This window comes from Desmodus rotundus, chromosome 3, assembly GCF_022682495.2.
Source record: "Desmodus rotundus isolate HL8 chromosome 3, HLdesRot8A.1, whole genome shotgun sequence".
Lineage (NCBI taxonomy): Eukaryota > Metazoa > Chordata > Mammalia > Chiroptera > Phyllostomidae > Desmodus > Desmodus rotundus.
This window is the reverse complement of record NC_071389.1, coordinates 195,962,366-195,988,136: the sequence shown is the minus strand read 5'-3', so window position 1 is coordinate 195,988,136 and position 25,771 is coordinate 195,962,366. Positions and strand designations below refer to the sequence as shown.

Below are 25,771 nucleotides of genomic sequence, written 5' to 3'. Positions count from 1 at the left end.
GGGGTGGGGGGGGGGTGGAGGTGGGGAGGGCAAGTGCTCCTGTCCAGCGGGCCCAGCCTCCCACACCACTGGAGTCTACTCCTTGGCCAAGCTCTCTCCCTGCCTTGGGCTGCAAATCAAGGCATGTTAAGGGGAGGGAGCGGCTCCAGGGAAAGGCACGAGAAGAAACCCGTAATGGTTTGCAGCAGGCAACAGCCAAGGAGGCCTGAAAGGAGACCTCAGAACAAGGGCTAGTTGGCAGTGTCAAGTTCTCCCACTGTCTCCCGGTGAGACAGCTTCCCCTTGATCCATTCAGTCTAGTGCAGGAGCCTGCTGGCACCGACCAAAGGCCCCAGGAGCCAGTGACCTGGCTGACCTAGCATCTCCTACATTCAGTTCAGAGGCTAGAGCAAGACTGGATCTCTGGCTCAGAGCCCTGTCTTCTTCCCTTTATTCCACCAAACCTGGGGGTGGGGGGGCGGTTGGGGGGCAGAAGCACCAGGAAGCGCAGGGAAGGAGAAGTCAGGGGGCTGGGGCTGCCCTGGAGACCCTATCACACTAAGGTATAAAGATACAGGCTCATCCCATCTGGGGCCCTGCAGGGTGAGGCTGGCCCAGTGAAAGAAGGGGGTTGGGCATGAAAGAGAGTGGACACTAGTCAAGCTTCCACTTCATGTAAACAAGGAGGAGTGACCCCTGCCCAGCCACCGACAGTCTTGTGGAGGTGTATGACTGCCTTGAGATGCGGCAACTCCTCACATCTGGGATTCAGGGTCCTTGAGGCCAGGATGGAGGCTGCTGGGCAGGAGGACAGTGGGGGTCTGATGTGCAAACTGGTGCAGAGTTTGACCTGTGTTCTCCACAGGGCAGGACAGTGGGGCATCCACAGGTCCCGCCACCACTGGCCTGCAGCTCAGGAAATCACGCAGTTGCTGGTCTTGGCAGGACTGGGACTTGTTTTACCTGCAGAGACAAGGGACACAGGCAGGGAAGGATGTAAGTGAAGTGCTCAATGGACTTGTCTCCAGCCTCTGTCCTGCACATACATCCACACTGCCCACACCTCAGTGGCCGGGACCACATGATCAGGGAGGCAGATTTCACGTGCAGGATGGAGGAAATACATCTCATCGAAAGGAAGGGGAGAGAGAGCTATGTTCCTGCAGGCCAGAGAAGCACAGGTCTCCTCTTCCCAGGCCCCTTCCATCTACTCCCACTTCTTTATAATCCCCAGCAGAGGTTGGTGGCTTCTTTGGCTGGATTCCTGCTTTTGAGGCAGAGGTTGACACCTCTGGGCCTGCCTGCTATCCATGTTCTCCTGGCGCACTGGCTGCGCCTCTCCCAGGTAGAAGCTCTGAGCTCCATCCTGCCAGCTCCTTTCTGCACTGCAAGGGCCGGGCTGTCTCCCTGATGCTCACTCCGCCTTCCCACATCACTTCAGCTGTGAATTTAATTAAGGTGGCAGCTGCCTCTTCTCCTGGGCCATGAGCAAGATAGACACTGGACAGGCCTGAGCAGGATCCCTCCCTGCTGCCCTGCTCCATTTAGCCACTCCTTGGGACTTTCTCCAAGTCCAGCTGAGCTCCTTAGAGACTGTGCTGACAGCGTTTAGAGCCCAGAGGAGGTGGGAGGGGAGCTAGTGGCTGTGCCCCTCCCTCCCCAAGGGCTCCCAGGGTCAAGAAGCTCAGCCATCTTCCCTGGCGGTGCAGAGGCTGCCCGGGTCCCCTCACTGCTGCAATGGACACGTTGTCCCTGCTTCCTCTCCTCAGGGGCTCCTTTTACTTGCTTGGCCTACTGAGCAGATGCCAAGCTCCTCCACGAGGCAGCAGCAGTTTGGAGGCAGGTACATGAAACAAGCTCGGGATCGGGAGAGGGACAGGCAGGGGTGCGGAGCAGCCGGCTTCCTGAGCCTGCATGGCCCAGAGGGCAGGAACGCCCACTCTCATGCTTGTTTGATTAGGCTGGATGAAAGCCTGGGGAGACCCTTTATACCCGGAATTCATCTTCATGCCACAGACAGAGAAGCTGTTTCAGGGAACATTCTTTGTGCCCCATCGTTCCTTCAGTGCACGGAGACGGGGAGCCCATTATATGCAGGCATTCGGCCAGACTCTGAGGCGAATCAGACCTGCTCTGGTGAATAGGGAAGAATCCATGAACAGCCAAATTTTTTGCAAACTATCTGTAGCATGGATGCCCGGAGGAGGCTTATGAGAGAAAGTCACACTTCAAAGGGAGGTCACAGTGGAGTGAGCCTGAAATTGGGGCGGGAAGTAGGAGGAGTCAGTGTGAAGGAAGGGCTGGAGGGGGTACATGGCCTGGGGGAGGCGGGGATGCTGATTCGGATACTGGACCAGGACAAGGGGCTCTACCTTCCTTCAGGTTTCAGGGCTGCACCTTCCCCTTTTCTGGAATATTCTTCCCCTGGAAGTCCAATTTTCTCTCTCCCTCTCCCTCCATTCAAGTCTCTGCTCAAATGCCCCTCTGTCAGAGGCCTGTCCCAACCGCCCTTCATCAAAGGGCCAGTGCCCTCCCCGCCCTCTCTCTGCAGTATGGGGTTCACTCCACAAGGGCAGGGACTTTGCTTTTGTTCACTGCTGCATCGGGAACTTAGAACAGTGCCTGGCGCAGAGCAGACTTTGCATAGATACACATTTGTTGAGTTAAATGAACGATCGGGCAGTGGCAAGCTACTCGAGGTTTACACCAATACTAACAATAGTAAGTGCAATCTTGGCATCAATAGATGGTGACGTATGTGCCCTCACTCACCTAGATGGTGACGCAAGCCCTGGCTAGGCCCAAGAGCAACCAGAATGGCAGTGGGGTTGTCACACCTGCCAATGAGAACAAGGACGCCTGCCTCTCCCCTAGAGCTAGTGGGGTCAGTCCCTCAAAGGAGGCTCCCTTGGCTCCCCCACCTGTGCTATGTGTCCTGGACCCTGGCTCAGACTTAGAACCCGGGACTGCAGCTGGAGTCAGGACCCACGCTCCTCAGGAATGATGGTGAATTTTGAAATTCTGCTTTGACAAGATATCTCAAGTCAACTTAGCCAGGAACTGGGGACCCACAGGTCCCTTATGGAACTCTGAACCTCAGAAGCATGTCCCCAGCCTTCCATCCCAGATAGGAGAGAGATATGAGACCTCCAGCTTCCAGGGATGACAGAGGCGAGCCTGAAGTCCTCAAATCCAGGAACCTAGCAGCCACATCACCAGAAGCCAGGCCACACTGCCAGCCAGGTTGTCCTGTCCACGCATGAATCAGGGGCACCCAAGAGAGTTCTGGAAAGGGAACTGCCACTGGAGTTACCTCGAAGAACTCCAGAAAGAAAAGCAGGGGCCTGGGAGGACCTGGGAAGGTAGTGGCCCAGGGGTCAGCGTGGAGGACCACTCTCCTCTTCCTGTGCTGGTGGGATGCCAGGGGAGAGGTGATTACTAGCCAGGCTTCTGGCCCTTCCAGTTTCTAAAGACGTAGGGAAATGCTGCCAGCCCTAACCCTCCGGCACAGGCTTCATGCTTCATGCTGCGCCCTGAGAGGCAGCAGGCCATGCCGACTATTTCTCACTCTGGGACCATGGACACAGGGCTCGCCTCTTGTCTGTGAAGTGATGTCACCAGGCAGGAAGGTTGTGAGTTCTGTGTGAAAGCACTCAGCATCACGTCCACCCAACACAGGCGCTCAGCGTGTCTGCGCCTTTCTTCCCTCTCTTAACCGTGCTCAAGAGTGTGGGCCATTCCTCAGTGATTTCCCTGGGGGAGCTGGGAGGGGCTTCAGGATGTCACCTGGAACCTCCTTCCCCAGCCTGGCAGCCCCAAGGGCAGGGCCTTGTCCCAGAGCCACAATAATCTGCTGCTCTGGGGACCCTCCACATGGGAAACACTCAGGGCACTTGCTTAAACGCAGATCCCTGAGCCCAGCCCAGCGCTACAGAGCCCTCCCTGCATTTCAACAAGGCTCTTTGGGGACCACTGTTCCCTGAGGAAGGGAGCTCTATCCCAGAGGGCAGGTGTGGCGCTCCTGGATGGAGTCTCCGCCCAGGTGCAAAGGTGTTGAGTGCACCCAGAGCAGGACCAAGTTCTCAGCAGAGGGAAAAACCGGAAGGAAAAGGTGCTCAGCTTCTACCAGTAGAGGGGGCTGTGGGCCTTCATACCACCAGGTAGCACCACCCACCCCACCCCTGCAATCCCAGGCCTAAAGGAAGGGATTTCTGAAGGTCCTCCTCCCAATGACCACACTTGGATTTACAAAATTTGCATGTTTCACAACTATATACTTCTTATCAAGCAATTTTACAGACTGTCCGTGCTTAGCTTTTCTGTTTCTCTTTCACCCACCCTGTCACTAGCCCATGCTCCCTTCCTTGCCAAGAGGACAGCAGAGATGGGAAGGACAGGGTCAGAATCAGAGCTCAAAGGGACCTTGGGATCCCTCCCTGGCTCAACCCCCCTTTTCTGGACCAGGAAATGGCCCTGAGGAGGGTAAAAGGATGTGTCCAGCAGGCGGACAGCAAGAGCCTGTCCCTAGACGGGGGCCCTCAGGTAGTAGCAAAGTGATTTCCCCCCAGCTGACAACTCCAAGTGCACCAGGATTACTAGTGCCAACCCTTGTGTGTGTGTGTGTGGGGGGGGTCCCCATGCTGGCAGGAGCCTGACCCTCTGGCACACAGAGTCCTACAGACCTAGACCCTAGGGACTGAGAGGAGGCACTGAGATGCCCAGCCGGAGGAGAGAAGTCCCTGCTTCTTGCTCTGCCTTTGAGGGAAGAAAGCAGCAGGGAGAGAAAAGGTCTCGTAAGGGACTTGAATGTCGGGCCCTCAGGTGCTGGACGCTGACCCAGGCGGGCAGAGGCCTGCTGGACGAGGCCACTCTGTATTTCCTCTAAAGAATGAAGAGGAATAGTGTGATCTTGTTGGGCACCCCTTTATGTGACTCCTGAGTTCGCTGTCCTCTCTCTCAGAGTGCCGTACTCTCTCTGGGTGGCAGGCCCTCAGGAGTCCAGGGCACAGTCCAGGTCTACTTGGCCGGCTGCTGAGCACCATGCGAGTGGTGAAACTGAGCAGAGACTGTCCAAGCCATCCAAGCAGGGAACCGGATGCTGAGAGACTCGTGAAAGGCAGCAAGAAGGGACAAGACAATGGGCCTTTCGTTTCTATGGAAACAGCATCTCAGGGTGAGGGGTTGAAGGAAGAAAAAGCTTCCACTTCACCTCCATCAGGACTTGAGAAATGGCCCCTTTTGTGGTTGGGCTTGTCCCTCTCCCTCCCTTCGCTGCCAGGTGTTCACCATGGCAACCCTGCCTCCAAAAAGAGGTGCAAAGCAGCAGCAGCATCTGGTGTTGGGGGAGCCAGGGAGCCCAGGGGAAATGGGATGGGGCTGGTCATCCCCTGTCCTGACAGGACACAGGCCCTTGCCTGGTGTGAGTCCTCACCCCAGTACTACTTACTGTACCTGGGGACCCCTAAAGTCACCTCTCCAAGCCTCCACCTGCCACCACTGAGGTTGTTGTGAGGACCAAGTGAGAGAGAAAGCACCTAGTGAAGGAGCTCAATAAAGGCTTCTTGGCCAAACAGTGGCATAGCACTGGTGCTGTGCTGTGCCCACATTTGCCGAGACTCCCAAGCCTGTTCTAACTGTAAGAAGTGCGGAGTACGTCAGGTCTGTAGCGGGGATGTGGAGTGAGTGGAGGGGAAGAAGGTTAAGATTCTTGCACTTAAGCCACTCTCTACTAGGTCAAAGCTGGGGCTGTGGGTGATGCAGGAGTCCTGGAAGGGCTCAGGTTGCCCAGGGCACGACCTCAGGGCCTGCCATCATTACCTGGCTGGCCAGGGAGCCCGGGCTCATCGCAGCAAGGCCCCACAGCCACAGAGGGAGAGACCCACATGGAAACCTTTCAGACTCAGAGATGCTGACAGGAGAAAAGGCATCACCAGGCCCCTAAACCTGGCTGCACCGCCAGCCTCTGGAAAGGCCAGACTGGAAACTGCTCCAGAGAAAGAGAGAAAGGCCAGGACCTCAAGGGGGATCCCAGAGAAACAGCCAGAAAGATATCACTATCAGGAACAATCTCTCCCAGAGGTAAGCAGCATGGCAAACACCACTTATCAAATAAACACAGGGAGGAACCAAGGCAAACTATTTACAACAGAAACAAGGAAAGTGGGTCAGGGCGTTGGTGGGGCACAGGTGAGGGTGGGGTGTGTGTGACCAGGTTAGATCCTGATGACAAGGAACGAGCTTTGCTAGATTGAGCCCTAGGCTCAGAGGCAGGGCCAAGCCTTAGCCCTGACGCTCAGCTATGCCAGGCCTCTGTGGCTTCATTTACAACAGAGAGACTTTCCAAGCCTCTAGGCCAGACTACGCTATGCCCAGCACTGTCCCAGCACCTTATATCCTCAGAACGGCTGGGCAAGGCAAGCATCATTCTCCTCTTTCAGAGAAGAGGAAACAGAAACTCAGACCTGCAGGGGCCGGCCCAAGGCCACGAGGCAGATGAAAGCCAAAGCAGCGTGGGCAGTGAGGACCCTCTGACCCCAGACATCAGCTCTCTCCGGGCCAGCACACTGCCATCCTGCAGCTATGAGGCAAAGCTCTTTATTAAGGGCAGAGGCGAGGGCACCCTCGCCCAAACTGGGGGGCTCACCTGAGGCACCGGTACTGCAGCTGTCATTGGGCCTCTTTCCCGTCACAAACGCCACTTCAGCAAAGGTCTCAGTGGAGAGGGAGCTGGACATGCCGTTGGGTGCTGCAGGCCTCTTGGCCCGGCGACTGAAGACCCTGTAGCTAAAGCGCTTGCCCGCCTTGGCTGGGGTGGCCTCCCCATTGGCAGCTTCTCCCTTGCCATTTTGGGCGAGCTCCCCTCGGGGTCTGAGGTCCACATGTAGGTGAGGGACCACCCTGCCATCCTTCCGACGCAGCTCTCCCGAGGGTATGGGCTCCACAGGGGGCAGCACCTGCTCCAGCGTGAACAAGTCATTCAGGAAGGTCTCCAGCCGCCGGGCTGACTCGCCTCTGCTGCCCTCCTCCTGCCCCTCTGGGTTGGCGCCCTCCGCCCGCTGCCGCTGGGCAGCCCAGCGCATCATCTCCCCCGGTGGGTGGCGGCTGCCGGACACCAGGGCGTACTTGGGGTTGATAAGTTTGCGAGCCACAGTGGAGGAGTTAAGGCCCATCCTGCCTGCACCTCCTGCCAGGCCCAGCAGCTGGTACAAGTTCACCTCCTCAGAGATGGCGTACAGTTCCCGGAACTCCACATCGAAGGGCTCCACGTTCTGCCCCGTCAGGAGGAGGAGAAGGTTCCTGTCCATGTAGGAGGAACTCCAGGTGAACCTGGGAATGTGGGGACAGAAAAGCAAGGCTCAGGTGCCAGGCCAGTGACCTTGCTGCGCCAGCAGCCCCTGGGCAAGCCTATCCCAACACCCCGCTGTCCCCACACCGGCCTGATCTGCCACTGAGGAGGGATGCCTTGCTGCCTGGCAGAAGGCACTGCTGGGCCTTCGCATGGGGGTGCTGTCTCTCCACTGACCCAATCCCCCCCCACTTTTCTCCAGGACTTGGCCTCAATTGCAGAAAGCAGGCAGGGGGAGCCAGGCAAGGACATAAGAAGTCAGGCCTGGGTTCAAGCCTGGTGTCTACCCTGCGCGCCTTGGGCAAGGGGGATCCCAGGTGCACAGTCAGAGTTGTGGGGAGGCTTGAGTTGAGATAACATGTGTAATAAAATATTCAGCGCAGGAGCTGGCACAATGCACACACTTAATAAGTAGTCACTGCAGCTGCTACTGTTATTAATATCATCCCATTCCTTACTGGTTCTGTGCTGAATTTTTAGAGCACAGAGTGTCTGCAAAACCCCGTATTTTAAACAGGTAAGAGGACTTCACATCATTTATAAGTGTGTCAGGTGCCCAGGTCTCTTTTCTGCACCTAGATTTTCATTTACGTGGAGGGAAGACACCTGCTCAGATACAGCCTCTCATGTTCCTGGTAATTTACTTCTGAATCAGAATTTGGGAGACATTCCTTCCACACTACACCCTCATATTTCCTTCCCAAACTGGGTCCATTCTGCTTCCTGTTTGTCCCACCTAATAACTAGCCTCAAAATGCAACCATTCACCCTGACCCAAGTGGCTCCGTTGGTTGAGCTTTGTCCTGCAAACCAAAAGGTTGCGGGTTCAATTCCCAAGTCAGGGAACACGCCTGGGTTGCAGTCAGAGCGTGTACAGAAGGCAGCCAGTCGATGTTTCTCTCTCACGTCAATGTTGCTCTCTCTCTCTTTCTCCCTCCCTTCCCCTCTCAAGTCAAAAATAAAATAAAAGAAAATAAACCCAACTATTTGTTGTGGACCATGAAAAGCATGTGCTTATGTTCAACAAGAGTTGGCCCTCTTTCTGGAATAATCCAGTGGCCACAAAGTTTGAGGGAAGGGACTGAGCAGGACGTTCTTCTTTGCCATCAGGTCAGACAATACCTCTTAAACCCGTGACCACAGAGGCTCCAGCCCAGCCTTTTCCGGAATATGGACACTTCTTACAGTGAGTAAAGGCCTCTCCAGCCCTACTTGGACCTGGCCCAACTCACCTGTAAGATCCTGTGGCTACTTTTTCACCATCTACCATTAAGAACTTGGATGACAAGGTCCCCTTGATCTTCCCCATGGGCATGTAGAAGCCAACGCCTGTCACAGAACGGACACGGATGTTCTGTTGAGAAGAGAAGAAAGGTACTGTCACCCAAGTTGGGGCCTGCAAGGCTCTGAGCCAGGTCTGCAAGGTCTTTGCTGGGGCTCAGAAGGAGCCCTCCTGTCCCTGGGACCCTGCCTGCTGGCTCCTGTCTGCGCTAAGCTCTGCTTCCCTTACAGGTGGGGCCCCATTGAGGGAGCAGGAGGAAGTCAGCAAATCTTGCTTTGGGAATGGATAAGCTCAGGGTGGTTCCTGCCTGTTCCCAAAGCTCCCCAGAAGAGAAACACAGCCCTAGCTTTGACCTTGGACTGCAGGCTGACCACCCTAGGACTGGGCCAGATCTGCCTCCTTAGCCTCTGCAGGCTTGTATGGAATTTAGGGTTATCAGTGCATGAGACAAGGGTTTGGATAGAAGTGGTTGAGACCTTGATGTTCATCTGAGGCCCTGAACTGGAGAAGAGGCAGAGAAAGGGGCAGGGGCAGTCTCCGTCTCAACTCTTGCTCCCTGCACTCCCCACAGTGGTACAACTCACCCGGATACGGAAGTCGGCGAGCTCTAGGCCCTGACACATCTCCAGGAAACACTTCACACCTGCCTCGTCGAGGATGATGTACACGGGGACCCGGCGCTTAAACGCAGCATCCACAATATCTTGGAAGATATCGCCATCTGTGAAGAGGTCCATGACCACAGCGATGACCTGGGTGGGGAAGGGCACTGGTGAGGCACGTGGTGACTACACACCTACAGGCACACACCTTGGCCCAGAGGGGACCAGCTGGGCCTGGGGTAACTGGTGGCCAAGAGTCAAAAACCCCATCTGCACCTCTCCTGGGTTCTCCACATCCTCACCCACCTCGGAGCGCACATCTGAGCCCAGGAGATGGGCTTTCTGCCCTGGGAAACGCCTGAGGGTGTGGGCCATCCCTGACAACCCCACCGCTCCACCCGAAGGATTCTCTTCTCCAGCAGCTCTTCAGAAGCTGCATCGGGGGAGATCTAGAGGCTGAGGACAGCGGCTTGGGCACCCTATGGAGACAAGCAGGCTCAGCAAGCTGTGATGACGGAAAGGCACGGAATGGACGCCTTCCCACGGGCCTGCAGATCTGCTCCAACACCACTTTCTCTGCAGGCGCTTTGATCTCCCTGCATCCTCCCTGAGGGCAGAGCAGAGGGAGAAGCCCTGCTTCTGGGAGGGCCCATCTGGGCAGAGTTCCAGTGAGCTTGGACTCCCCTGGCCTCCAGGTGTCCAGACCATCCCACTCTGTCCTCAAATCAAGGTCGCTGCCTAGGACCTTTGACTTCCAAAAGTCAGTCCTGATTATCCATGCTGGAAAGCGAGATCTGCCTTTCTGACCTTAGCTTCCTCCATTTTCCCACCCACACAGCCCCCTGCCTGGCCCAGCTCCAGGGCAAGGGTTTTCTTGTTGGCCCCAAGCACCGTGCACGAGATACAGAAGAAAGGGCAGGCCTTGGGGTCAGAGAGATCTGGTGATATGACCTTTCCACTTAAGTGACCTTAGGCAAATCTTGGTGAGCCTCTTATCTGCAAAGTGGAATGCCCAGCACTTTCCCCATTAGGATCACAGATAACGTCTGGGAAGCATTGGACACAGGGCCTGGAACGGTATGAGTCCTCAATAACTGGTGGCTGCTGTGTGCCCCAGGTGTCTGCTAGTCGCTGGAACTGAAAGCCCAAACTCTGAAGTCAGACAGACCAGGCCTGGGACCAACTCGCTGCTGACTTGTCAGAGCCCTTGTTTCCTTGGCAGCAAAATGGAGCTAGCAGAAGCACCTCTCTCAAAGGGTTGTCATGAGGGCTTAGGCCGATAAACTGTGAAAGCACTTAACACAGTGCCCGGCACGCGGTCAACTCAGTATGTGGTGCCCTCCATGCCACCACTGTCTCTTTCATCACCACCTTCACACACGTGCCTTACCATTACTCCTGCCTCTAAAGAACCGCCCCCGACACCATTTACTCACTATTATTTAAGGTTCCTCCTAGCTCCGACATTTAATACTCGATCATTCATACAAGTAACATTTACTGAGCTGCCCCGTCAGGAGGATCTAAAGACAAGCTATAATCCCTAACTCTAAGGGCTTAGTCCAGTTGGAACAATAAGGGACTTGCACAAAATAAGTAAGACATAAGTTAAAATGAAGTAAATGCCTTTAAGAGATGTACAAATGCTATGTGATGTGAATTCAGGGGGCGGGGTGTGAAGAGAAGGAGGGAGAGAGGGAGAGAGATCTATTACTCTCAGTGAGGGGAGTACAAGAAAGGCTTCAGTGAGGAAGCTGAAACCCAAAGAATGGGCAACCTGGGGCACCCTGAGAAGTGAGCAGAGAGGGAAATTGGTTGATTCTTGTATGTGCCCTCACTGGGGATTGAACCTGTGACTTTGACGTATTGGGATGACACTCTAACCACCCAGGACTGGGATCCCTGCAAATTGGCAAGAGAAAGACAGGAAATTAATTAGAAAAATGGGCAAAGGATATGAATCAGCAATTCCCAGAGGAGAAACCTGAATGGCTAATAAATATATAAAGAGAAGCAGACCTCATTAGCAACCAGAAAAATTCAAATTGAAGAAATGAAAGGGGACCCTCATTTACTGCTGGGGGGAGGGAAAACCGGTGCAGCTATTCCCTAGAGCAAGGGAGAGATCTTAGTGGATTTAAGGATATGCGTAACTACAGTCAGCAATGCCACACTTGGCCTCGCAGCCGGGGAACCTCTGGGATCTTTGCACAGGTCTATGAAGGGGCAGGAACAAAGACATTCACTGCAGCTTTCTTTAGGATAGCAAACAGCTGGCAATGACTTAGATGTGAATCTCTAGAAGAAAGCATACAGTCAAAGTGAGGAACATACATGACAAAGTAGCAGACGGGAGCAATGAACTAGTTCTACGTACAGAACTTGAACGGTTTTCTTTAAAATGGGTGGTTTGAGTTAAAATGCTAGAGGATAAAGATATACAGCCTAATACCACTCACGTAAATAAAATAACACTGCATGTTTTTCAAGGATACAGACATGTCCAAGGACATATGCTAAATACATCAAGGATGGCTGCCTATGGAAGGAGAAGGAAGGGGAGGGAAGAAGCAAGTGAAACAGGAGGGGTCCTTCTATGGGTTGATGATGGCAGTAGAGCATGAAGTGAGGTTCACAACCAGCTCGGCGTGGGAGGTCCAAAGCAAACAAACACACATACGCAGAAACAAAGAGTTGGCCTGGAACAGTTCGGGGTGGGTACGGCCGGCCAGGTTGGGCTTCATTACAGGGGGTTGTAACAAGACACTTCAGGCTTCATTCCATCAGGACACGGCTTCCCACCATCTTGGAGGGCTCCTGACGTCTTATCTCCCAAGGCCAGAGTCCGTCATTTGCTCATTTCCGAACTCTCCACAGTGTCCAGCTTAAAGTGGACTCTCAATATATGACTGAGGATTGCCTGACTGGCTTATTGTGTGTCTGTATTTTATTCTGTGATTGAAAGAGCAGACAGGGGGACAGCTGCCTTGCCCCCATCTGAGAAGGCTGTGATATGAGAGGATCTCACACTGGAGAGAGAGAATCCCAGGGCTCTGGCTTTAAGGAGGCTTGGTCTGGGGAACCCTGGTGGGAGGCGGCCACCAGCCAGCTGTGTCACTGCCAATTAAACAGTGAACTATCTGTAGTGGAAAAAAATCAATTGCTCGCTGACTCCTGCAATCTCGTTGCAGAGAGGAGGTGATAATTACCCTCCCTCTTTGGTCTCCCAGGGCTCCTCTTGACATCCAGCTCTGTAGCATCAGACCTGGGAAAACCAGCTCCCCACTCCCTCTGCCCGGGTGTTTAATGTGCCACGTGACCCTCCAAGCCAAACCAAACTTCACGACTCCCGGTGTCAGTAGAAAATTGGGTTTTAAAAGAAGGACGTCACAGGTTCAGGACCAGGAGAGACAGATTTCATCAGGAGAAAACAGTCACTCCCTTCCCCAGGCAGGCTCACAGCGTCCTTTACTGGGTCACCCACTGATGTGCGGCACGGGGCAGAGAGGTTAATTCCAGGTGGCAAGAGTTTTTAGAAGCAGGCGCTGGCAAAGAGGCTCTGATGCTGTCATTTCTCATGGGGTGTTAGCTTTGATATCCTGCCGCAGTGAGGGAGTGGGAGAGCAGGGTGGGCTAGGGACCCTCAGAAGTCCCCTCTGTCATTCACCTTTAATTAAACTGCCAGCTTTTCAGGTTCTCTTTCTCCACTCCTTAATTACCATCAGATAATAATAACAATGAGGAAAAGGACTCCACCTTCCCCCACGCATCCCACGGCTCAAGACAGCCAGTGCGTGGCGCCCCTATGTGTTTAGATGATCCAGGCCAAACCTCAGGGCCCGCAGGCACCTGCAAAATCAGTATCCTCTGAGTTACCCACACCCACGGACCAAATCCAATCGGCCACTGAGTCGAGCAGCCCTCCCCGCTCCCCCGCCCCCATGCACCTCCTCCGGGTCAACTCCTTTCCGTTCCCAACGGACTGCTGCCGTACCTCAGTGCCCCCCCCCCATTTCTTATTGAACTTCTGGAATAGCTTCCTCACTAGTCTCCCCTTCCTGCTCCATCTTTGTGCTCCAATTCATTTTCCACAGCAATGATCCCACCAGAACAAGAGACCGATGAACCCCAGAGTCCCACGGCCCTCAAGAGAGGTCCAAACCCTTAACTTGGCATTTGAAGGGCCTCCTCTGCCCTTGTCTGCAGCCATGCAGATGACCTACAGTTACCCTAACACAGGATTTCTTGCCAATAGCGACCCTTCGGGGCCAGTAGTTTTTGCTGTGAGGGGCTGTTCTGTGCATTGCAGGATGCAAGCAGCATGCCAGCAGCAGCAACATCTCAAATGGTGACAACCCCAAAAATGTGTGTGGACATTACTAAATGTTTCCTGGGGACAAAATTCGCAGCATCTCCCCCACCCCCCACCAACATCTTTTGAGAGCCGCTACACAGTATCAGGCAGTTTTGAGCCCTTCTGTCCCTACCCCTTCCACACCCTTGGGAAACACCTATGCGTCTCAGCCAAGAAATTCCTCAGCTTCCACCCCCCAATAATGTCCCTGCACCCTGCCCACACAGTCTTCCAGGCAAACAACAGAGCTCCCTGACTCTGCACGCAGTGTAACATCTGCTGAAGGGCTCTGTCCCTTCCTGGGCTGTGGGCTCCTGGATGGCAGGGATCATCCGGTTTCTCTCAGAATCTCTGCCCTCTGGGGACACCTCAACCCCAAGCCAGTTCTCCATGTTTGTGGAATGAATGTCTAAATGGAGGTTGTTTCGTGCCTATTGTTTTTGTTTGTTTGTTTGTTTGTTTTTTAAAAGATTCCATTTACTTATTTTCAGAGAATGGAAGAGAGGGAGAAAGAGGGAGAGAAACATCAGTGTGTGGCTGCCACTCACGCATCCCCTACCGGGGACCTGGCCTGCAACCCAGGCATGTGCCCCGACCGGGAACTGAACCAATGACCCCCCAGTTTGTAGGCTGGCGCTCAATCCACTGAGCCACACCAGCCAGGGCTCCTGCCTATTGTTCTATTTGTAGGGTATGGATATAGGTTTAAAGTTATCTCTTTTATTTCATGAATGACAAGGCACTGGGGAGGAGAGAGAAAAGCGTGCTGAGCAAGATTCCGAGTTAGAGTATCTTGCTGGAAGGCAGAGTTGAAGTTCCTTCTCAAGGGTGCAGACAAGGGAAATGAAGTTGGTGCCTTTTGGGACTGCTGCCTGAGCCCACAGCTCTGGGATCTGTCCTCTCCACCTCTGCCCCACCCACTTAAGACGTTGAAGGAGCAGCCAGCCCACGAGTGAGGACAGTACTTCACCAAGGAGTAGCAGTCCACACCAAGGACATTAGGCTGGGAGGCAGGGCTGCCACTAGCAAATAGAGCAAGTGCCTTTGTGCAGATTACAGGACACTGTCCTCTCTGTGACGGAACACAAGCCAGTGAGTGGAGCATGGGCTGCATGGCGGCTCCACAAAGCCCCTTGGCTGGGCCCGCCTCAAGGGCCCAGGCTGCACCTCTGCACTTGGCCTCTGCACCGAAGGACATTCCAGATGTGTAGAATCTCAGAGCTAGGAGCAGACTTAGCTAGAGCCTAGTCTGGAGGTTAAGTTCTCCATCTGGGTCTTGGCAGAGGTGGGACTAAAGCTGGGCTTCTGACCTGAGTCCAAGCTATCACCCCCAGAGGATGGGGTCACAGCAGGCTCTGGAGTCAGGTGTACTCTGGCTAGGACCCCAGGCCACCTCTGGTCACACAAAGCCAAGATGCATTGGTAGAACTGCACTCTACCACCCTCTCTCTCACTGGTTTCCCCATCCCTGCTGACCTGCAGCTCTAGGTACTGGGGCGGGGGTGGCTGCTGTTCTGGCAAAGATCCACCCCCTTTTCACTCAGCTGCATGGTGGGGAAGAGCAAGAGGTCACAGGCCAAACCTACTCATTGCAGGGGTGTGCTGGTGACAGTCACTTCTTCCTGGGGAGGAAGTGAGCCAACCGAGGTGCATCCCTGCTTTCCCACTGATGGCCCATGTGAGCCTTGGGCCTGACTTGGACCCCCCATGCCTCCCCTGCCTACTCCCTACGCCTGCTGGGCGGTTCAGATGAGATCATGCCCAGGACATCCCAGGGGAAAGCTGTGCAGTTATGAAGGGCCATTAAACTGACTTGCTACAGAGGAAGGGTGCTAACTCCACACACCACAAACCCTAAGGTCCCTCGGGGTAGGGAGGGAAGCAGCTGGGCGATGTGGTCAGGCTGCTGCCTCCCAGAACAGCCACCTGTCTGGCAGCCCAGGGGAGTCACCTTGTCTGGGACCGGAGAGTGGTCCTTCCTGTTCCCATGGAGGCTAGTGCCAGGCTGGCCCCCGGCCTCTGAATCAGTCATCTCCAAGGGTGGAACATTCTCTGAGGGCTCAAGGGCTACAGGAACACTGAAAGGCCAGCGCATGAAGACTCGCCTGCAGTGGGGTGTGCCTGCTGCTGAACTGTGGATCAGAGCCTCATCCTCAGAGATTCTGACGCTGCAGGCCGTGAAAATGCATTTGCACAGTGCCTTCCGCTCAGGTGCAATGCGAATGCGGGTGGTGGATGGATCAGACTTGATGTAACCGCTGGTGTTGGGAGGAGAATCTGCCCTCTGGAAGCAGCGAGTCTCCCTGCTCTGGACTAAACCCATTTAGTCTAAGCCTGTTTCCTCATTTAACATGGGGGAGGGGGGTGACACCTTCACAGGGTTGTTGAGTTTTAAGCGAGATGGTGCGGGAGGCACTGTGTTCAGCCCATGGGGAGCTGTGGGTAAATGCCAAGGCTTCCCTCCCCTCAGACAGGGAGCCCAGAACAAAGGGTCATCGATTCAGAGGAGGGGGCATGAGAGGAGGGAAGGGAAGGGAAGAGCCAGTGTGGGGACACCGTGCTCCCAGGGAGCCGGCAGCCAGCGCGCAGACATAAAGGCAGCGAGGTTTTGCTTTTGCTCAGTACGGTGCCCAGCAGGCCGAGCCTGGCTGCTGACTGAAGGCTGGGTAACACCACTCGCCCAGAAAGGTCGAGCTTGAACTGAGTGAGGGGAAGGGCGGCCCAATGAAGGGAAGAGGAGTCCAAGCGGCGCGCTGTTGGGGGAGGAATGCTGGGCATCTATGCCCACACCCCAAGCAGCCGGCAGGCACCACTGAGAAAGCCTGCTGCTGCCCAGAGTAGAGACTGACAGCAGGTGGGCTCCCGGAACCTGCTGTGGGAGGATGGGGACAATTCACCTCTGGGGGGTGTGGGGCGGGGCTCTAGGTACACAGCAGAGACTTTCTTTGGTCATCAAGGCTGCAAAGGTCCCCATCTGAAGCATCACCAATTTCTGCACCAGGAGGGAGCAAATCCCCACAGTCCAAGAGCCCACGCAGTGGGGAGGGCCAACGCTGGAGTCTGGAGTCCCACACCGGTGCAACCACGGGTGAAACCCCTCTGATTCCACCTGAAAAGTGAGGCTGCCTCGTGGCTCTGGTGAGGATGCAGACAAATGCTGTGATGCCTAGAAGGAGTCTGGTGCCATGTGCACCCCATGGCCAGGCTCTGCCCTTCTCCGCCGACCGCGTCAGGCACAAGGGGGGTGTGCAAGGTCAGCTTGGTGGGCACCAGTTTCACAGTCCTGGTCGTGTTCCCTCTGGGAAGGTAGGTGGATCCAGTAACACAACCCTCAACAGGCTGTTCCCCTGCTGGCCCCCACTGCCTGCAGAATCAAGCCCTCGGCCTGGCTGAAGGCCCTCCTTGTACTTCCAACCCACTCCCTCCCTGGCAGACACTGTAAATTCTCCAAACACACCCGCAAGGCTCTGCCCTTCCCACTTAACTGCCACCACCCTATTATTGTGGGGAGGGGCGCACCCTTTCCCTGGTTTTACTCTTCCCTGCGGCTGTCCCAGGGCCCTGCTCTGTCCCCAGGCCCCAGGGCAGTACGTGCCCTTCCAGGGGTGCTTGTGTGCTCTGGCCTGTGTCCTAGCACTTAGGGGGGCGGGGGAGGGTGTGGAGGGCGGAGACCTGTCTGTCATTCCTTCCCTCCTGCACAGGGCCTGGCGGGCAGTAACTGCTTTAAACAGAATCCCTCTGCGGTAGGGGCCTCCCCTGGGGATCTGTGGAAGCATCTTGGACCAGAGCCCTGGCCCAGAGAGAGGCCAGAGCCATGACCAGTGGGGTCCTAGTGTCTGTTTGGGGGCCAGGCCGCCCCTGCCCCACCAGCAGGGCATCTGCACGTTGTTGGTGGAGGCTTCCTGGCCGTCTGGAGCTGTGTCACTCTGTTTAAGGCTCGCTAATTAGACACCATTAAACACCAAGCTCCCTCGCTGCATGGGCCGCCACTGGAGCCCAATTGTGCCCCACCAGGCGGCTTCCTCTCCCAGACCCCTGGCCTCAGAGCAGGGCTCGGTGCCCAATCCCGTGGGTCGTGCCTCCCCAGCACGCACCACTGGGCTCATCCCCCGCTGGTCTGACCCTGTGAAGCCGTCACTCTTTCCACTCACGCCCCAAACGAGGATGATGAAGGAGACCTACAGGGGGGACCCGGGCTGGCTCTCCAGAGAGAGAGAGAATGTCCCGAAGTGAGCAAGGTCAACTCATTTAGCCATGAAGAACCGTATGTGATTCACCAGGGAGTGAGCACGGGAATTCCTTTTAAGATCCTAGGCCAGCTTCTCCCTGCCCGATGGCGTGCTTCTGGGACGACTTTCCCTGCACTAAGTTGATGTTAATTAGTGAAAATTATCTAATGCAAGCTCATTTTAACATTAGCTTAAAGCTAAACATAATTAGGAAGATAAATCAACTGCTAAAAAAAATCCAGTGAAGATACACAAACGATTCTTAGGAACCGCTGCTGGTTTGGGTTACTGGCCTGGGGTTCCGAGCCCCGTCCAATACGGGGCAGAGCCAGGCAGGGCTCAGAAAGTACCTGCTGAGGTGTTTCCTGATGGATTCATCAGAGCAAGACAACTGGAGCTGGCAGTTTGCCTGGGAGTTTCTGAGCAGAAGCAAGGATGACTCTGTGGCTGCCATCAGGTGACAATACCGAGGAGGGGCTCCCCTGAGGCGGGTGGAGGGCGCAATGGGAGGCTCAGTTTGGGAAGGTGGTCAGGAAGGCATCGGAGTGAGGGTAATAGCGCGAATCCACGTGTTCCCAGGCCTCCGTCCCTGCACACGCCTGCCCGCTGCCTACCCTTTCCGTCTACACTGGCTGCTCCGGCTGTCAATTCCTGGTGCTTCTCTGGAGCTCGGTGGGAACCAGATTCAACTCGGTCCCCATCCAGTTCCACTACTCACTAGCAGAGCGTGCTTATCCTCTCCGACCCTCAATTTCCTCATCCGTAAAATGCATTATTGTGAAAATTTAATGAAATAATAATACATTCTTCAGGGAGGACAAATGCTGGCATTTAAGTGCTCAATAAATAATAGCTATTAACATACCTAGCTGTTCTGCCATTTATTTTCTTTTTATCTCCCCCATCAAAATTAAGAGCAGGGTCCACTTTCTATTCATCTGTATTTCTGGAATCTGGCACAAGGTGGGTCCTCAGAAAAATGTGCTGAGTGAACTACAAATGTGGGGCAGCCCGGGAACCCTCCTGGGCAGGGTAGTTAAGGACCCTCCCGGTCTCTCCTAAAGGTAAGGAGCCCTGTCCCCACCCCCAACCCCCCACCATCTGTTGACTCACTGCTAAAAACCAGGACAAAAAGGACATTTATGCAGAGGCTTCCACGTGCCCAGCCAGTACCGGGAGTGGCCCAACAGCAGGATGACCACCCAACTAGCTACACCAGGGTAAGTTCACAGATTACTGGGAACTTGGGCCAGAGGGACTAGTAATTAGAAACCCTCTTCTCCAGGGCTAAGATTCTGGGATCAGTAGCAAGTCCACAGACCCCAGGGATTCCAGAGAAGGGGAAGGAAAACAGGAAGGCAGCAAAGCTGACTGCTAATGGTGCCTGGGGCGGTGAGGTATTGGAGGGGCAGCGGGGGCGGGGATCCCTGGAGTGACTCAGCCTGGGGGTAGGGGAGCTCAGGACAGTGCCAGGATCCACCCTGGGCTTGTTTGTTCTCTGCTTTGCTCCCCCCACCCCCATGGGAAGCTTGCCCCAGAACAGGCTCTGCCTTGTATATATACTCTGAAAGAGGTGAGTCTCCTTGGTGCTGTGAGCTGCTGACTTCAAGACTTCACCACACCCCTTGGGCATGTGTACCCAGCTGCTCACCTGGATCAGCTGCCCAGACCTCTAACAAGGCTGCTAACCTGGCCAGGCATGCCTCCTGCCTGGAGCCTCTCCCCAAACCCCTCTGACCCTCTCACCCTACCCCCCACCTTATAGTAGGCTCTGCTGCCAGACAGCTTGTTCGGATGGCAGTTAAGGGGGCCCTGGGTGGTATGCAGTTCAACAGGGGACTTCACGAGACACTTGCTTCTCTAGAGGGACAGAGGGACAGTGGCCAATAGGAGACAGTTTCTAATCATTGAAACAACTCATTGACCTCCTGTGGACTCTGCAAAGGAGACAGAGAGGAATAAGGGGGGGTCTTCGCTCTTCCAAAGCCCCCAGTCCCCGAGGACTACATGGGCTCTCCTGCAGCCAGCTCCATGCCAGCCACACAGGGGGCACAAACAAGGAGCCACATCTGAGAATTTTAAAAAAAATCACTTTTGGATTGAAAATTTGATCGAGTGCCCAGAAGGAGGTGACATCTGAGTTGGGCCCTGAAGAAAAGGGAACAAACCCATCAATAGGCAGAGATGGGGAGGGCCTGGGTACGCATGCCCCTTTGTCCCCATCAACCAGATAGGCCTATTCCTCCCACTGCAACAGCAAAAACAGGAACAGCTCCTGGCTAATAAAAGCTGCCTCGTCCAGCAGTCCAGCGGCCTCCCTCTCCTGGGTCGTGCTTGTAATCTTTGTGGGGTCGTTGATAATGTAGCCCAGGGGCCTGAGGAAGCTGTGTCATTTCCCTGTTGTTGGTCTGGAGACAAGTCATTTCACCTTTTGGACCTCAGAGGACGTCTGTGAAATGAAGCTAGCACTCTGCCTTACAAGGTGATTGAGGCTCAAAGAAAATGGGGCGCAGATATGCAGAGGTCAAGGTCAATCTTGGGGGTTGGGGAGGCTCTGTCCCTGAAGCACAGGAAATAAACCCTCTCAACCCACCCAGCAGCCTCTCAAATGGATACTGCTGGTTCCTGGGTCACCAGGGAGCATGGAGGATGGGTGGAGGGCTCGGTGCAATCTCATTCTTCCTGCTGCGTTCAGACACGCTTGCAGACAGATCCTCAGCATCAAAGGTCCTGCCCTAACCGGGTTCAGGGACTGGGTTAGTGGCCCTCCTGCCACACCCTCTAGTCAAGCACTCATCATACTGTATCATAATGATGGCTTAGTAGACTATTAGGCTACTTAAGAGCAGAGGTGAGTTTAATATGTCTGTTCTTTACTGAAGTACTTAGCACACAGCTGACCTCAAAATATCTGCCCAGTGACCGTGAGTGTGCTATCCTTCCAAGTCAAAAGCCCGTCCAAATGAGACTTGTTGGAGCCTCTCCCTCTGCCTGCTTACGTATGAACCAAGAGTTTCCCAGTCTACACGTGGTGCTGCTGTCAGCCCGCCCCCTGGCCCTTACAATGATCTTAGCAGGCCAAGGAGCAGCAACCTCCCCTGGTCATTTCCGCCAGTGTGGGGCAGACCAGGGACTCATTTCTGGCATCCCGAAAGCATTCTTTCTGCCTGGAGTTTATGCTGACAAAATACAACATTCAGTGACACTAAAATAAGCAAATAACTCAAAGGGGAAAAAATCATAAAAAAACGCCAAACCCACCCCACAAGTAAACATGGCCGAATGTTTGAGTGCTGGCTCCCCAGTGTGACGGGGAGGGCCTTCGGACGTTTGCAGAGGCCCAGAGAGCAGATTAGACTGACGACCTCAAGGACCTCCTCCCATTCCCCATGGGTCCCACCTCCATACCTGCTGGGCTGTTTCCTCACTGGTCACTGCCTTCCTCACCTCTCCTCCCCAACCCCCAATCACATTTTCAAAGTGTCCCCTAGTTAGGCTCCTTTCTCTGAATCCCTGGGCCCAGGCTGGGAAGCCTCACTTGTCTGAAGCTATGGTGGTTAAGTCATAGCCTCAGAGCCTTAGTTTCTTGTTCTCACTCCGGAATAACCTCTTGAGAGTATTCTGAGGATTAAATGAGATAAATTACAAAACTCTGGCACACAACTGGACACGTATGCCCTCTGCCTCTCCCCCAGTCACCCTGTCTCTGCACTTGAACTATCTCACAGTCTGCCCCACCTGGCCTCACAGCAGCCGGACTCACTGGAAACAAAGAAACTTCACACCTCTGGGTGAAAAGGAAGGAGGAGGAATCTAGTAATGGCAATGAAGGGCTGCTTGCCAGTTGGACAAGTTGGGGTAAGAGTGGGGTTGGGCAGTGGTCGGAGGCATAGCCTTTACAGCAGAAGCTAGGGATTAGCACCTTTCTATAACCAGCCACGTGACCTTTGGGCAAGCCCCTTTCCTTCTGTGCCTCAGTTTCCTAACCTGCCCTACCTCCTTCACAGGGTCTTTGAGAAGAAGGTGCTATACAGGTGTGAGCCACAGTGAGGAAGAGTGGGGGCCCAGAGGGCCTGGGAGTTGAGTGGGCACCAACAGGGTCAGAAGCTGCTTGTTCCAGGGCTGTGGTCAGCTGCTTTGAGACCAATTTTAGGACCCCCACACCAGGCCCCACACAATACTCAGCTCCCACCAGGACAGCTCTTTCCTTCTGCCAATCAGAGCTGCTTGCTGTTTTGAAGCAAAAATCTCTTGCTCCTGCTTCTGAGCATCTTATGGAGAAATTATCCCTTCCAGTTTCCTTCTCTCTCCTTGTTTAAATCAGCAATTTACCTCCCTCAGGAAGCCCTCCCAGACGAAGCACATCCAGCCTCAAAAGCTCTTCCTTGGAGCACATCCCCCAGCATTTAACCCTTGGAAGGCAAAAGCCACAGATTATATCCTCCTAGGGCTAGCGCCTGACAGACATTAGGCACTCTGGAAATAACTACTGGTTAAAGATGTATGGATTGAAATACTGGGTGAGTTCACAAATGTTAACATTTCTGTTGTTAAATATTTAAAGAGTTTACAACATTCCACTACACAAGAGACTGTTGACATCTCACGTGGGACTGTAAGCCCCAGCGGGCAGAGGCCCTGTCTCTCCCTTCTTGTAACAGGTTGTGACCGGGCTAATTCCATTCAAGCTCCTTGGTTTAACCCTGCTGCACTGCCCTCAGACTGTGGGCCAGGGTGCCGTGGTCGGCACAGACAGACTTGAGCACAGCAAGGACGATGAGCCAGGAGCAGGTCACCGCAGTGGAAAGCCCCGGTGCCTAACTGGGCAAACCTGGGAAAACAAGGACCTTGCCCCCAGGGTAACCTCTCCTCCCTTAGCATATCGCTGGCCATGCGGTTTGGACCCCCCGACCTTTCATATCCCTGGTCGTGCAGTTTAGACGCCCTCACTTTTCCTCCCTAAAGATAACATCTAGGCCCCAGCTGTACTTCAGATCCAGGCCCAGAAAGGCAGCAAAATCAGACAAGCAATGCTATGGCTGCCTCAGGACCAGCTGCACTGACCGATGGCCCCCTGCCCTGGCACTGACCAGTCAGTGGAGCCACGACCCTGAAAAGAGCACACCTGGAAAACTGATTAATATTCTATTGAGATCCTCCTCTGAGGCCTCCCCTAAGATTCCCGCCTGCAAGAGAGAGAGAAAAACCCTCAGTCCAGAGGACCCAGAGCTGGCTCTTCCTCTGGGGAGCATGCCCACGCCCTTCCTTTTCCTCTCTCATTTCCCCACAGGCACGCACCTCCTAAATTCTAAGGGTCCCCATGAAACTTGCAAGCAGGGAGGCAATGAAAAGCGGCAGTTCCTCCCAGGCTAACCCCCTCAGCCTGTCTCCAAGGCTCCCTTTTCTGTGACTTCCCACTGAGCTAAAGCAGCCCTGCCTGGGCTCTCCTGTTGCTTCTTCTATGCTAAGTCCTTTCTCAGGACTTCACTGACCTGAGTGTGCATTGGCCGAGGCCAATAAATTCTTGCTTTACTGCACTTTGTTTCTTGACTGAAATCTTTCAAGAAGACAGGAACCTCGCCATGAACAGTCACAGTGGTCAAGAGCAAGGACTCTGGCACTTGAATCCTGGCCCAACCACTTACTAGCTATGCTGATCTTTGGCAAATGACTGTTCTGAATTCAAAAGCAAGGAAAATTCCCATTTCTCCCAGTTGTCGCAAAAAGCAAAGGAGAGAATGCAGGCACATGCATGCTAATAAACTGAGGCCCGTTAGTATTATAAGGCTTGACCCCAGCCCCCAGCTGTAGCCTCCTGCAAAATAGTCACCCACGTCCATTTTCCTCTGTTCAAACTTGCCTTTGTCTTTTGCAGAATGCAATAGACAAAGGCAGCTCAGGCAGACAAAGAGGAATTGCTTAGAAAGAGAGGGAGGAAACATGGACAATGCAAGTTAACCCTTCCTTCTGGTGGCCAGTCTACCAACGACCTGCTTCAGCACCCCTTCCTGGAAGAGGGGCTCCCCCAGTGGTCTTTCAGGTCAGTCTCCCCTCGCCAGGCCAGTCAGTCTCCAGAGGTAACCGAACTCCAAACATTTCCATTGAGTTGACTTAGAACAGTGCACCCGAGCCACTCCCGTTGTATATTGTGAACTGGACACCAAAGGCTATTGGTGCTTCTTAGCAAATCTTTGTGCGGGGAGGCAGATTTAGTAAATAAAAACACAGATGCCCATTAACTTTGAATTTCAGATACGTAATGGTTAACTTTATAGTATCGGTATGTCCCATGCAGTACTTGGGGGCATATTAACACTAAAAAATTATCTGTGATTTATCTGCAATTGAAATTTAATGACGTATCCTCTATTTTACCTGGAAACTCTACCCAAGGGCACAGAGCAAAGATTAAATCTCTGCCCCACAACCTACCAGCCCCAACCTGCAAGCATTCCTTCCTTTCAGCCCCCAAGCACAGCAGACTAGATAAGTGGGAGCTTTTCCTGAGCTGAAGTCCAGCAACCTGTCTTGTCCAAGTGCTAGCACTAAGCCAGGCACACAGTAGGTGCTCACAACACATTCCTCACTGATTCCAGGCTGCTTGAGCTCTAGTGCTGGGCCCAGTGGGGAGTGTAAATGGGCTGGGCCAGGCCAGCAGTGACCCAGCTGCAAGGCCAAGAACAGCATGGCTAAGATGGAGTGGGGAAGGCAAGCCACTGGCTTCCTGGGGCTGTTCTGCAGATCCTATGAGAAAATGGCCAGGGTTGTGTTTTGTGAATCCCTGGGCAGCACAGAGGCATTATCATGACCTCTGAGTGGCCCTTTTTTCCCACAGGGCCCCACAAGCCCACACTCATCCTCATGAAGAGAAACTCACCAGGGACACGACAGATGGAAGCCAATGCCTCTGGACCCAACGGTAATGGCTGACAAGTCCATTACTTTGTCATTCGCCAAACTCGGTCATACACATCCTCTGGGGCCTCACCACGGCCCCACGACATGAGTGAGGTTTCCTGGACCATTTTCCGGCGAGTGGTCAGGGCGGTCTTCCCCTGAGGTGGGGCCTGATCCCAAGGGACTGGTCATAGGGTCCCACCCATGAGGCGGCGGGGTACAGGGCCTACCTTCTGGGCCTGTTGGATCATCTGCCTGACCACCTGCTTGAGGTGGGGCGCCTTCTCCTCCTTCGGGGGGTGGGTGAAGAGGGTGACACGGCTCACACCGCGGTAAAAACCGGTGTCAGTCCAGCCCAGGTCCAGCGGGGGCACCTCGGTGTCGGAGCGGTCGGGCCAGTAGGCCAGGGACTCGCCGGGCTCTGCTGGGGCCTGCGGCGGGGCCTTGGCCTTGGCCTTGCTTTTGCCTCGGTTGGTGGGGCCGGCGGCAGGGGCGGGGTCCTCGTAGGGGCTCCATGAGGCGCGGAGGGCCTGGCGCTCCTGGCCGGACAAGAAGTCCCGCAGCCGTTCCTTCTTGACCCGCTCGCGGTAGGCCTGCTCGCCGCCGCCCAGCAGCGCCTCCAGCGCGGCCCGCCGCCGTTCGCAGTAGTAGAAGGCGGCCTGCGCCTCGGTCACCCGCTCGTTCACGTGGGTCTCGTCCAGGCAGCTCAGCTGGGACTCGGCCATGGTGCCCCGCCGCCCGCCTCCGCCCCAGCAGCGGCCCCGGTCCCACCGCCGCACCTGGAGCCGCCGAGGGGCGGGGCGCCTCACCTGGCCGCGAGGTGGGCCAATCGGCGGGGGCCGGGGTGCGGGCGCGGCCGTCGGGCGGGCGGGGAGGGGCCGCCTCGCCCTCCGCCTCTGCAAGCGCGAGCGGCTCGGACGACCTCGGGGGTTCCCCGGGGCCCGCAGGGCCTAGGCTTGCGGGGTCCGGCTGGGGTCGGGAGCTCCAGTGTGGGCAGGAACGTGGAGCGCGGCCGTAGGTGGACCCACGTGTGGCCTCCGGCTTCCTTCCACCTTCTGGCCCGACCCTTCTAGCTGGAAAGGT

General features: G+C 54.9%; 1 protein-coding gene across 1 annotated transcript; it reads right to left on the bottom strand.

The window, feature by feature from the left end:
* Positions 1-25,771, bottom strand: FAM83F (family with sequence similarity 83 member F). Its single transcript, XM_024579508.4, has 5 exons — positions 24,919-25,771; positions 9,191-9,358; positions 8,557-8,678; positions 6,623-7,305; positions 1-942 (listed from the first exon to the last, which is right to left on the bottom strand). The coding sequence occupies exons 1-5, from the start codon at positions 25,411-25,413 to the stop codon at positions 893-895; spliced, it is 1,518 nt and encodes a 505-aa protein (XP_024435276.3). The 5' UTR covers positions 25,414-25,771; the 3' UTR covers positions 1-892.

What these genes read in the sequence shown, in the direction of transcription:
- FAM83F (XM_024579508.4), bottom strand. Translation starts at nt 25,413, where the DNA reads ATGGCCGAGTCCCAGCTGAGCTGCCTGGACGAGACCCACGTGAACGAG. An exon ending in TGATCCAACAGGCCCAGAAG is followed by an intron (nt 9,359 to 24,918) that starts GTAGGCCCTGTA and finishes TTCCCCACCCAG; the next exon opens with GTCATCGCTGTGGTCATGGA. An exon ending in GTAGCCACAGGATCTTACAG is followed by an intron (nt 7,306 to 8,556) that starts GTGAGTTGGGCC and finishes CCACATTCCCAG; the next exon opens with GTTCACCTGGAGTTCCTCCT.